This window comes from Musa acuminata, chromosome BXJ2-3 (genome assembly GCF_036884655.1).
Source record: "Musa acuminata AAA Group cultivar baxijiao chromosome BXJ2-3, Cavendish_Baxijiao_AAA, whole genome shotgun sequence".
Taxonomy (NCBI): domain Eukaryota; kingdom Viridiplantae; phylum Streptophyta; class Magnoliopsida; order Zingiberales; family Musaceae; genus Musa; species Musa acuminata.
Window position 1 is genome coordinate 4,793,631 of NC_088340.1, and position 13,064 is coordinate 4,806,694.

General features: G+C 36.2%; 1 protein-coding gene across 1 annotated transcript; it reads right to left on the reverse strand.

The window, feature by feature from the left end:
• Positions 1–4,331: 4,331 nt before the first annotated feature.
• On the reverse strand, positions 4,332–5,444 carry LOC103978043 (uncharacterized). Its single transcript, XM_009393748.2, has one exon. The coding sequence runs from the start codon at positions 5,442–5,444 to the stop codon at positions 4,332–4,334; it is 1,113 nt and encodes a 370-aa protein (XP_009392023.2).
• Positions 5,445–13,064: the final 7,620 nt, after the last annotated feature.

The following is a 13,064-nucleotide window of genomic DNA, read 5'->3' on the forward strand; positions in this document are numbered from 1 at the left end:
ATTTGAATGGACCATTATTATAATTAACAAGGTCAATGCTTTTGATCAAATCATGCTAACCACCACCTCTACTCTACCATTGTGTCACAGTCGTTGAAGGTGGAAGTCTGCGACCAATCAATAGGACACCATTTCTTGCAACCTGTTGTGGGCCTGTGCAAGCTTCCTTCCCATGTACAAATTTATGGCTGATATTATTGTGGGCTAAAACCAAGTAAAAGAATACTCGAATCATGTAGAGCGTAGCATCCGTCGAGGTGTTTGCTCTTCGTTCTGTAAAATAACGCTTGCAGTCATCACATCAACCATCAACACAGCCGTCGGTTTATTTACTGCATGAGGAACAAAACCATGTCGTGAAACGCGATATCGATTCCTAAGAACTGATGATCAATGGTAGTCTGAAAGGCCATATCTACTGCAATGGATCAAGTTTGAACATAATTTTGGTGTCGAGTCCATCTCGAAAGCGCATAATCACCTGGATGACCTTCTCACCTAAAATGACAGGAACGCACGTCTCTCTTTCCTCTTCGACTTTCCAAGCTGGCATGGAATCCAGGCAAAGCTCACAGATCAAAGAACAAGACGTCCTCTCACACCGTCCGCAAGCGAACAACTGCAAAGCAGCTACAGTAGCATCACTCTCTCTCTCTTTATCTACAGGTTTAGGAAAGCGATGGATTGGTCTTTTTTTCCCTCGTCTCTTGGTCGAGCCTCTCTGCCTGCAGCCCACCTAATGGAATCGTGCACGAAGGGAAAAAGCGGAGGGAGAGGCGAAGAAAAGTTGGTGGACCGGCGGCTAATTTCTTGTGTGGTGGTGTGTACCATGTGGAGTGGAGGAAGCCTAAAAAGATGGGGAAAGGTGGAATTATTTCTTTCTTTCTTTCCTACCTCCATGGTCACATAAAAGTACAAGCCAAAGGTTTCAAGTGCTGATGATACTTTAGATAAAGAAGACGTGCTGTCATTTGCCACCATATCAGAATGCCCACAATAGCAGAGAACAGCACGCACGTCCCATGAATCTATCTATCTGGTGGCTTGTAATTAGTGAAATGTTGACAATGCGTACCAACCTTAGATGAAGATTACGGTGATCTACTTTAGATCTCCCGATAAAATTATTGTTTTCTCATTCAAAAATCATATTTTTTTTAACTATAAAATTTGACTAATTTGACCTATTTTTATCAAAGCCCAATTTTACTCTAATTCTTGATCAATTTGTTTCTAAATTGGATTTTTGAGTGAACCTAATCTTGATTCAATTTTTGGGATGTCCAATTAAATAAGATTGATCGACTCATTTAAATAATTTAAAAAAATATAAATTATGATTATCCTTTTCTTTTTTTATATTAAATACTAATGATTTTTTAATTATGATAATTAAATTTTAATTATTGTTCTTAGATATTTTGTTATTCACATATGTATGTTTAAAATTATGAAATAATATTTATTTTTATATAAAAGCATGATTTATGTTTTATCATGATTAAAGTTACAATATGAGATTTTTCTTCTATTCTAATTAATATTCAATAATTATTATGCTTATTATTATTTTTATTAGTAAACTATTGTTGTATAAATTAGATTAAATAATATTTGACGAATATATATCTTATTTGTAACATAAATATATTGTTTTCTTACTAATTTTGAACGATGAAAAATATTCCTAATAAATAGAATTTCTATTTTTTGAGTGAATCTTGAACATAGAATCTTTTATATGCGAGAAAATTAAATACTTTGAAGTTAAGGAAGATAAAATGAGTCTTAATTAATAGGAAAAAAGGTTTACCATTCTTAATAATAATCTATCTCAAGCTATTTTCAGATAAATTAAATTGAGGTAGGATTATGATAAAATGGACAAATGACCAGTGATCATAACACCAAATCCTATCACAATGTGATTAACATGTGTATAGACAAAAATAAAATCCAATATATTTAGAAATTTGTTTCCAAGATGAGTAAATTAGGGTCGAAGTTATTTACTCTATTTATGAAATTTAGGTAGTGTCTAAGAATATATTTGTATTTTTAATATGTAGTTGAAAAAATGATTTAAGTGAACTATCTAGTAAACAACAAATGATAATTGCATTTAAAATATGTATTGGGATAAGTATTGTTTGGTAAAATTATATTTTTAAAATATATTTATTATTTTATAACAATTTTACATTTTTAATATTTATTCAAAAATATATACATACTTTTTTTTAAATTAATAATAAAATAAATGATTAATGTATGCAATCTTATAAAAATTTTGTATGTACCAAATATATAATAAATAAAATATATTCATATAAATAAATATAAAATAAAGTTTTAAAATAAATAAATAAATAAAATTTCATCTTATATAAAATATAAATCATATTGATTTCTCATTAATTATTTTGGTAATCTTGTAATTTTAAATAAAATCATTAGACACTTTCGAAATTAAAAAAAAATTATATTAGCATTTGGTCATAAGTATTTTAACAATTTTTAATGCAACATCGAGGCCACATGCAATTTGAAAAAAAATATATCAAATACCAATTTACATTTTAAATATCCATTTTGAAAAAAATATTCAGTCAAGATGGCTACATCATTGAATTCTTTGGAGAATGTTGGGATACCATAGTGGACTTACCGATTTTAGTTTCATCTTTTCCATGATAAGTGTATGCTTGATGGTGATTGGGTTAAGACTTCTTTATTTTTAGGTGTAAGTGATCTTAACGAATCATATAAATCTTAATGAATCATATAAAACCTTTTCTTTCCCAAGTTATCTTCCGTTGGCGAATAACTTTTATAACTAGCTAAAACATCCAAGATAAAATTATAACGATATAGGAGATCATCGATTCAATATATAAATTTAGGGGTACTAGTCTTTTAATGATAAAAGTTTTAAACTTATGATAAATTAGTTTGGCAATCCATGTTTTAGAACCCTTAAATTTTCTAAACTTATTTATTGCTTAGATTGTATATCATTCCTCAATATACTTGTATCATTAAGGATGAACCTTCATCTTATTTTACATACAACAAAGATAGTAAATAAGGAGGAGAACCTTTGTCTCCTTATCTTTATGTCATTATCGCCCAAGTTGTAACAATTATCTCCCATTAAATTGAAGCATAAATTCAAAATTTCTTATCTTACACATGCCAATAATATTATCTCTTTTAGAGCTGCAAAAATCTTAGGAAACTATTTTTGAGATATTTTATAGGCATGAGAATCTCACAAATATAATTAACAATCCTAACAAATATAAATTTCTTTTCACTAGATTTACTAACAAAATTATAGGAGAGGAAATCTATACACAATTAAATGTTTAAAAAGAAAAGATGTTCTTATAATCATAGGGAACATAATTGCTCCCCATAAAGTGCTTATTTCTGATTTTGATTGTAAAATTTAACAAATTCAATAATATATTGAATTTATATAAAGTTGAATAGATATGCTAATTCAATAATAACAAATTCAATAATAACAAATTTAACACATTCAATTAATTGTTACATGTATATAGGGAAGAAAATAGATGTGCTAATTAGTTGGCTAATTTTACATATTGCATCTAAATTTATATAAAGTTTTTTAAGAAAATAAAAAATATATTTGATATGCTGTTCTAGCAACAATTTTTCTATTATCTCCATTAGTGAATTGGTGTCAAATCTAATTTATGCTAATCCTAATCACTTTGACTTAAACTCATCATCAATAATTTTAAAATCATTAACATTTTATCAGCGATAAGGTAAATAAAAAAATGATTTGAGTAAAAAAAAGTGCTTGATATTTGTTATAACCAAATGAAAATAGAAATAGATTTAACCTAACTATATAAGAGGAGAGAAGATTGAGTCGATATTAAGAGAATATTGATATAATAGAGATTGAAAAAGAACAAAAACATTCGAATGATATATATTAGAATTGAAATATAACATGACAAACCTAAAGTGTTGGGTTAAATTGATGTCCAACACAATGTATATTAATCCTAAACCGTTCTACTCAAACTCATCATATCATCCAATCTTAAATTCTTTACATCATTGATACAAATAAGAAAAGAGAGAGAGAGAGAGAGAGAGAGAGAGAGAGAGAGAGAATTGTTTGTGCTATATATATATATATATATATATATATATATATATATATATATATATATATATATACATTACTCTAAAAAAGATTGATCCAAGGAAATCACTAAGAGCTTGAGATAACATTATTATCCTGCAGAAGCAGATTAAAGGAAAAATGAGAAAAGGAAACATCTTCTTCAGATTGCTTCCAATAGCTCCTCTTGCTCACCGCATGGCCGAAGCGTATTAGAGTAAGGGAACAACGTGGGGGTATGATAGTCTGTCAGCGATGACAACTTCTTGAGTTCTCCATCGTTAATATTCAAGCTGTACAGCACTTGATCTATGGTGAAGACAAGTAGCTTGGTCGACGCCATCTCACTTAGCACGACGAAGCTCACGTAACATGGTTCCCTAAACCCCAACTCGGCCAAGCTTATCTCTTGCACCTTCACCCATCCTGGTGCACCGTCGCCTGTCTTATTCAGCAGCCACAGAACGAACATGCCAGAAAACGTGCTGTGACGGATCAGGCACAGTGACTTCCCCTCCCACTTGGCTATTCCGATCGTGTCGAAGAAGTCGACGACTGCATCTTTCGGCATAGTGATGATCTGCGTGCGCTCCTCCCTTATATCAAAGGCGACGACACATGACTCAATCCACATGTACGACCTCAATTCTGACGATGCCCAGAACACGGTGTCGTCGCAAACCACCGGGTGCTCCAAGTCTAGTTCCCTCCCCCCGAAGTCGAGCTCCTTGTCCATCGTCCACGCCCTGGCAACTGAGTCATATACCCGACAGTGTTGCAACGCGCTCCATCTCCGTGTGAGATAGACCAACTTGTAGTCTGTCGTCACCCCATCTCCGTTGTTTATGAATCTTACCGCGATCCCACCCTCGCTACACTTGCCCGGCGGGGAAGGGAGCTGGCACCGAGTCCCACGGGCTAGGTTGTAGACCCATAAGACAGGGATAGCATCGAACCATCCATATTTCCTTTGCAAGACAAAGACGAGGCCACCAGCTGAACCAAGGATTATGGTTTTTCTCTTCCCTAGGAATCGGATGCTGCTACTGGGCACGCCAGCATAGGGGTCAATGGGGATGAAGGACCTGAAGATGTTGCAGCTGTTGATGAAGAAGCCGGAGATAGCCTTGTTGTAGTATGACTGTGAAAGGAGGAAATGAGAATCTGACGAGAGCTGGTAGAATGTCTTGCAAACAGGTAGGAGCTTGAAGAAGGCCTTCGCCGGCAAGTAGGATATGATCTCTGCGATCACGTCGTTGGGAAGGGGACAACTCATGCTTCTGAGCTTCTTCGGACCAACAAAGTCGATGCTACAACGATGGGAAGATTAGAAGGACTACCTCCGTTATATATGGATGAATAAGAGGGAGGGAGATATGTAAAGGGAGGAGGATTAGGAATCTTGGAATGAAAAGGAATTAACTTTAAACTCTCCTTATTTGAATTCGAGAAATAAAGGGACTTATGCCTTTATTGTATTATGTTTTTGGGATATTTTGGTCCCTTTATCATCAATCAAAAGAGAAATATATTTTGTTGTAAGGATTGTACTGTTCTTGTTGGCCCCAACGATCATCAAGAAATAAGTAGGATTATATTATGTTATGACTCTACTGCATTATCTATATTCTAATATATTTCATCTAAGATTTTCTCTCGAACGAGTCTAATATTACTGTTCTAAAATCTCTCGTCTCTTAGTCACTAAATGCTTTTGATGTCCTTTGTTCTATGTTTTAGATCCTAACATTTGAATTTTTAATATCCTTAATTCTGGTCGACACTGTTGGGGATGGAGGAACAAGGAAAAAACAGAATACTACGATACGAGTACAAGATACCAAATGCCGACTCTATCTATCTGTTTATATTTCTATCTCCGTTTCTTTACCTTGCTATATGAACTATGGTCCTATTTATAGGAGCTAATGACAACCATCCTATAACTACTAGATTGAGGTAGTTATTGAAACCACCCTATAACTACTAGATTATGATTGAATTGATTATTGAAATCATCATGTAACCACTAAATCATGATAACTATCATTAATTCTGATCGGCACAGTTTATGTTTGCTTTTTGGCGGTGCGATGATCTGCGCGCTCTTCGTCTTCATGTCGAAGGCGACGACGTTCAGCCCTAATTTCTACGCCCAAAACACGATCTCACCGCAGACAACCAAGTGCACAAAGTTTAGTGCCTCTAGCCCGAAGTCGAGCTCCTTGTCCATCGTCCACGCTCCGGCCACCGCGTCGTAGACTCGACAATGGCTCATCCAGCTCCGTTCCTTGGTCGCCGAGACGTAGACTAGCTTGTAGTCTTTTGTGACCTCGTCGTCGTCGTTCAAGAAGCTCACCGCGATGCCGCCAAATAAACACTTGCTCAATGGGGACGAGAACCGACATCGAGTCCCACGAGCCGAGTTGTAGACAGATAACCCATCATCCAAGAATAAGACAAGGCCACCGGCTACCGCGAGGATTATGGCTCGTCTCTTGAACACGAGTTCAATGCTGCTTTCGGGTACATCAACGTAGGAGTCAATGAGGAGGAGGGAGATGCAGGCACCGTAGCACTGGATGAAGAAGCCAGCGTTGCTGTGGCATGATTATGGAAGGAGGAAATGAGTCTGACAAGAGCTTGCAGAAGGTAATGCTGACGGAGAGGAGCCTAAAGAAGGTCTTTGCCGGGAGGTTAGGAGAGGATCTCTATGAGCACATCATCGGGAAGGGGACAAATGCTGCTTCCCAGTTTCTTGGGCCCAACAATGCCGATGCTACGCGTGCTGTTGAGCATATCGACCACTACAGTGATGGGAGATTTGAAAGACCACAAGTCTCCATTAAATAGAGAATTAAGAGGGAAGGAGATTAGGAAGGGAAGAAGGAAAAAGGTATCGAACTCAAACTACCCAAATTGAAATAGAGAAATGTTTGAGATCCACTTCTTGTCACAATATAATTCTTGTCAATCCCAACTCTCCAAATTTTTGTACAATATTTGGGTATATTCATTAAGATTTAAATTCTTCCGTGTGACGAAAGGAGGAAAATGATAGTAGATTGGAAAAACTCAATGTTGTATTGATGTCAATTAAGAATGTGTGTGTGTGTAGAGATTGAAAGAGAACTAAGGAATAAGGAATAGACTGAAAGAGACAAGTGACATATTTAACACACAATATGCAAAGTTTAAACTTTTGGGTTGAATTGGTATATTAATTCTAACAATTTTAACTCAAACTCATTGTTATTATATATATATATATTTTAAATTCCTAACATCATTGACACAAACAAGAAACAAAAAGGAGAGAACGGATTTTTGCATTCTTTTTGATGATAATGTATAAATCTTCATAAATACTAGCAATTACATATACATATATCTTTGCACATTACTCCATAAAAGGTTAATCCAAGGACATGATACTATTACATTGTAGAAGCAGAGAGAAAAAAGAGGGAAGAGGAAAAGATCTTCTTCAGATTTCATCCAACAGCTCCTCTTGCTCACCGCATGGCCGAAGTGTATTCGAGTAAGGGATCAACTTGGCGAAATGGATTTCCGACGATGCCAGTTTCTTGAGCTCTCCATCCTTTATATTATAGCTGTATGCCTCGGTAAGTATGGTGAAAACAAGTAACGTGGTCGTCGCCACCTCGCTCAGCATGATGGAGCTCACGTAGCAGGGTTCCCTGAACCCAATCTGGCTCAAGCTCACCTCATGCGCCTTCACCCATCCTGGCGGACCGTCGTTTGTCTTCCTCAGCAGCCACAGTGCGAACACCCAAGTATACATGTCGTAATGGATTAGGCACAGCGACTTCCCCTCCCACTTGCCTAGTCCGATCGTATCGAAGTAGGCGACGGCAGCTTCTTCTGGTAGAGGGATGATTTGCGTGCGCTCCTTCCTCACATCGAAGGCGACGACATATTGGTCGACCCTCTCGTATGATTCCGAATGTGACGATGCCCAGAACACGATGTTGTCGCAGACCACCGGGTGCTTCAAATCTAGTTCCTTCCCACCGAAGTCGAGTTCCTTGTCCATCGTCCACACCCTCGCAAACGAGTCATAGACCCGACAGTGGTGCAACGAGCCCCGTGCTGGGGTCCGTGAAACGTAGACCAACTTGTAGTCTTTCGTCACCCCATCTCCATCGTTCATGAATCTCACCGCGATGCCGCTCCGTGTACAATACTTGCCCGGCGGGGAAGGCAGCCGGCACCGAGTCCCACGGGCCGGGTTGTAGACACATAAGGCACCATCTTTCCTATGCAAGACAAAGACGAGGCCACCAGCTGACCCAAGGATTACGGCGTTGGTGTTGCATAAGAATTCGAGGCTTTTTCTGGGCACGCCGGCGTAGGGGTCAACGATGAAGAAGGGCCCAGAGATCTTGCGACGGTGGAGGAAGAAGCCGGAGATGACATTGTTGTGGCACGACTGTGAAAGGAGGAAATGAGAATCATATGAGAGCTGGCGAAAGGTCTTGCACACAGAGAGGAACCTAAAGAAGGTCTTTGCTGGGAGGTAGGAGAGGATCTCTGCGAGCAAGTCGTCGGGAAGGGGACGCCCGCTACTTCCCAGCTTCTTCGGACCAACGAGGTCGATGCTACGAGTGTTACTGAGCATACCGCCCATTCCAACGATCAGAGATCTGAAAGAGTACGATTGTCCATTATATAGACAAGTAAGAGGGAGGAGATTTGTAAGGGAAGGACGACGACTCTTAGAGTGAGAAGATATCGAACTCTCCTTATCTGAAACAGAGAATATTTCGAGGTCCGATTGTCATATTTATGGACTCTTTCCATGAAATTATATATATTTCATATTTATTGTCTTCCAATAAAGTGCAAACCATATCATGCTTCATATATTTTTATGAAAATGACGAGTAATTACATTTAATATTACCATTTCAGACATCATATGAAAATAATAGTTAATTATTAGATTTAGTGTGATCCTTCTAAGCACTCCCCTCTATTAGACATTTTCCATGGCAACTAACTTACCGATTAAATGTTAAAATTGATTTGAATTAAGAGCCTTAGTGATCACTAAGATCAATCGATAGTGAAACGATCAATAAATTGCTCTTTCCTAATTCAAATAAAGAAAATGATCAACCGAAAAGAAGTCATTTTTAGTTAAGAATGCTCGACCGAGGGATTACTTTACTACTGATTTTGAACGTTTAAGGGTATTGTTAATAAATGGAATTGCTATTTTTTAAGGAATTCCAAGTTAAGAATGCTAATATTAGCCTTAATTAAGAGGAAAAAGTAGCTTACTAGTCTTAGTAATCAATCCACTTCAAGCCATTTTTAGATAAATTAATTTGAGATGGTAGGTTATCACATAGAAGATTGTTGTCTTGATGTACAAATCCTTTAGTGATAATTAAAATAAATGATCTCCATGTTTTAGAAGTCTCAAACTTATTTATCATCCCTCCATTTGCTTGCATCATTCATTCATTCATAGTGAGCATTCATCTTATTTTACAAGAGAGCTACGAAATCAATATTAAGATAATACTGATGTGTGAGAGATTAAACTAAATTAGTTGGGTGTTGGGTGTCCAATATAATGTAGATCAATCATGATTGAGTTGATATTAAGATAATAATGATATGTGAGAGATTAAAAATGAACTAAGGAACAAACAGTTGAGTGTTGGGTTAAATCGAGTATCCAATATAATACATATATTAATTCTAATCAATTTGATTCAGACTCATCATTATCATTATAATATTATATTATTAACATCAATGATATATATAATGAAAAAAAGGGTGAGAACTTGATACAACATAATGCATAAATCTTCATCTCTCTCATAAATCTCAGCAAGTCCATACACATATATCTTTGAGCATTTCTCTATAAAAGATTAATCCAAGGAAATCACTAAGAGCTTGATATAACGTAAATATACTGTAGAAGCAGAGAAAGGAAACAGCTTCTTCAGATTGCTTCCAACAGCTCTTCTCGGTCACCGCATGGTCGAAGCGTATTGGAGTAAGGGATGAAGTTGTGGGAATAAGGGAATCCCCAGCAATCCTGACACTTGAGTGCTCCTCCATCCTTCATATTGTAACTGTGCATCGAGTCGTATGTGACGAAAACAAGTAGTGTGGTCGTCGCCACCTCAATCAGTTTGACGTAGTTCACAAAACACGGTTCTCCCGTAAACCCCATCTGGGCCAAGCTTATCTCATGCATCTTCACCCATTCTAGCGCACCGTCGCTTGTCTTCTTCAATGGCCACAGACCGATCACCCCAGAAAATGAGCTGTAGTGGATCAGGCACAACGACTTCCCCTCCCACTTGGCTATTCCGAAAAGTGCAAAGAAGTCGATGACTGTTTCACTCGGCAGAGGGATGATTTGTGTGCACTCCTCCCTCACATCGAAGGCGACGACATAAGGGCCAATCCTCGAGTACGACTTCAAGTCTGATGATAACCAGAACACGGCGTCGCCGCAGACCACCGGGTCCTCCAAGTCTAGTTGCTGATGCCCCAAGTCGAGCTCCTTATCCACCGTCCAGGCCCTGGCAACCGAGTCATAGACCCGACAGTGGTGCGATATGCTCAGTCCCGAGGTTTGTGTGACGTACACCAACTTGTAGTCTTTCATCACCCCATCCTCGTCGTTCATGAATCTCACCGCGATGCCCCCCGGGGTACACTCACCCGGCGGGGAAGGGAGCCAGCATCGAGTCCTACGGGCCGGGTTGTAGACACATATGCCAGTGGTGGTCGCATCAAACCTTTCATATTTCTGATTCAAGACGAAGACGAGGCCACCAGCTGACCCGAGGAAGATGGATTCCGTATCGGTTATGAATTTGAGGCTACTACTAGGCACGCCGGCGTAGCGGTCAATGAGGATGATGGAGTTCAAGATGTTGTCACTATGGACGATAAAGCCGGAGATGGTGTTATTGTAGTATGATTGCGAAAGTAGGAAATGAGAATCTAACGAGAGCTGGCGGAAGGTCTTGCAAACAGGGAGGAGCTTGAAGAAGGCCTTCGCCGGAAGGTAGGATATGATCTCTGCGAGCACGTCATCTGGAAGGGGACAACTTCTGTTTTCGAGCTTCTTTAGACCAACAAGATCAACGCTACAAGTGTTCTTGAGTGTGTCAGCCATTATAACGATGGAAGACTTAAGGACTACGACTCTCTGTTATATATGGAGGAGTAATACAGAGGGAGATATGTAAAGGGAGAATGATTAGGAATCTCAAGAGTGATAAGGAATCCTTAATTTCAATTGAGAAAATGGTTTGAGGACCAACTAGTTTACATAAATGGTAATTTTTCTAAAAAGACTTTTGTCTTTGTTTCCTTTTCCACTTAGTGCCCTAATATTATTTTTTTTTTCCTTTGAAACTTCTATATTTCAAAATGATAAAGTGCCTATCTCGCACTTTTCGAACATATTCAATTGAATAAACTAATTTGATTAAACCGATTAACTAATCCAAAAGTTAGACCATTACAAAATAAAAATATTCAAAAATAAATATTATTAATATATATGAATAAAATAATTATACAAATTTCTTTATCTTATAAACAAAATGTTTTAAAAATAAAAATAAAAATAAAAATCATAATATTGAATTGAAAGTAAAATATAACATAATAATTTTATTTATATATTAAATAAAATAATAATATAATCTATATTTTTTTAATTTTAAATTAAACCTCAAAAATACTTACGAAGACCTAAATCATCATTTTTTTCATATTTTAAGTCTTAAATAGGTACTTTTACTAATTTCAATCATGAAAATGTTGAATTTGTGTAGCTTAAAGATTGAAATGAGTAAAAATAATTATTTTAAAAGTGTTAAAAATAGAAAAAAAAAGATCATTTAGATATTTGCAAGTCATTTCCATGGCTTTTTAAAATTTGAAAACTTTTGGAAAAGGTAAGAGGTGAATTGTACTATTTTTTTTTAAAGAGTTAGACTATTTTTAATAGGATCCTAAGGTAATATAATCTTATTAAAAAATAGTGTAACTCATGTCATCAAAATATTTTTCTCATAATTTAAGAAAATCTCTTTGTCGAGATTCATGTAGTTTGTTTGCAAAGTAGTTGTAAGTTCATCTTAAATTAGATAAACGACATATGGGTTAGAATACCTTTGAATTGATAATATATCGATTTATTATAAAATTTATATCTTAAAAATATAATGATATGTAGCAAATAAAATTATATATTAATCATTTACAACATATCTATAATAGTCAGATAACAAAGATATACAATACATCGGATTGTGTACTGGTTTAACAACGGATGAAGAGGCATGCTCCATGAAATGAATTTATCATGGAAAGAACCTATATAATACTCTCGACAGTGGATGAAGTGGTATCCCCTATTCACTCAAGTGGAGACACATTTCTCCCAATAGTGGATGGAGGAATCGTTTAACCATGATGTCTAATGGCTTACTAATCCCTGAAGGGAATTGCCCTACCTACCCTTGGTAGGGATATATAGTCATCCATGATAATTTATTTATATTTATCCATTCATTTATGTATTCATTTATATAGTATTAATATTATGGGAAACCATGTTTGATGTATGACCTTTTAAACCTTGTCCATTGGTGGCACTGTACTATAATAGATTCATAGCTCATTTTACATATAGCACTTCTAACGTGGACCATCAAGTATAGTTACATATACTACATAGTAATAATCATATCAATATCATTAATTTAATCTAAAAAATAATAATTATTTCTAAATGACATCATCAGATAAAACTTTTAAGTTTATCAAATCATAAGAACATAAGACATCAATCTTTTAATAGTCCTCGATCAATCAGAATCGT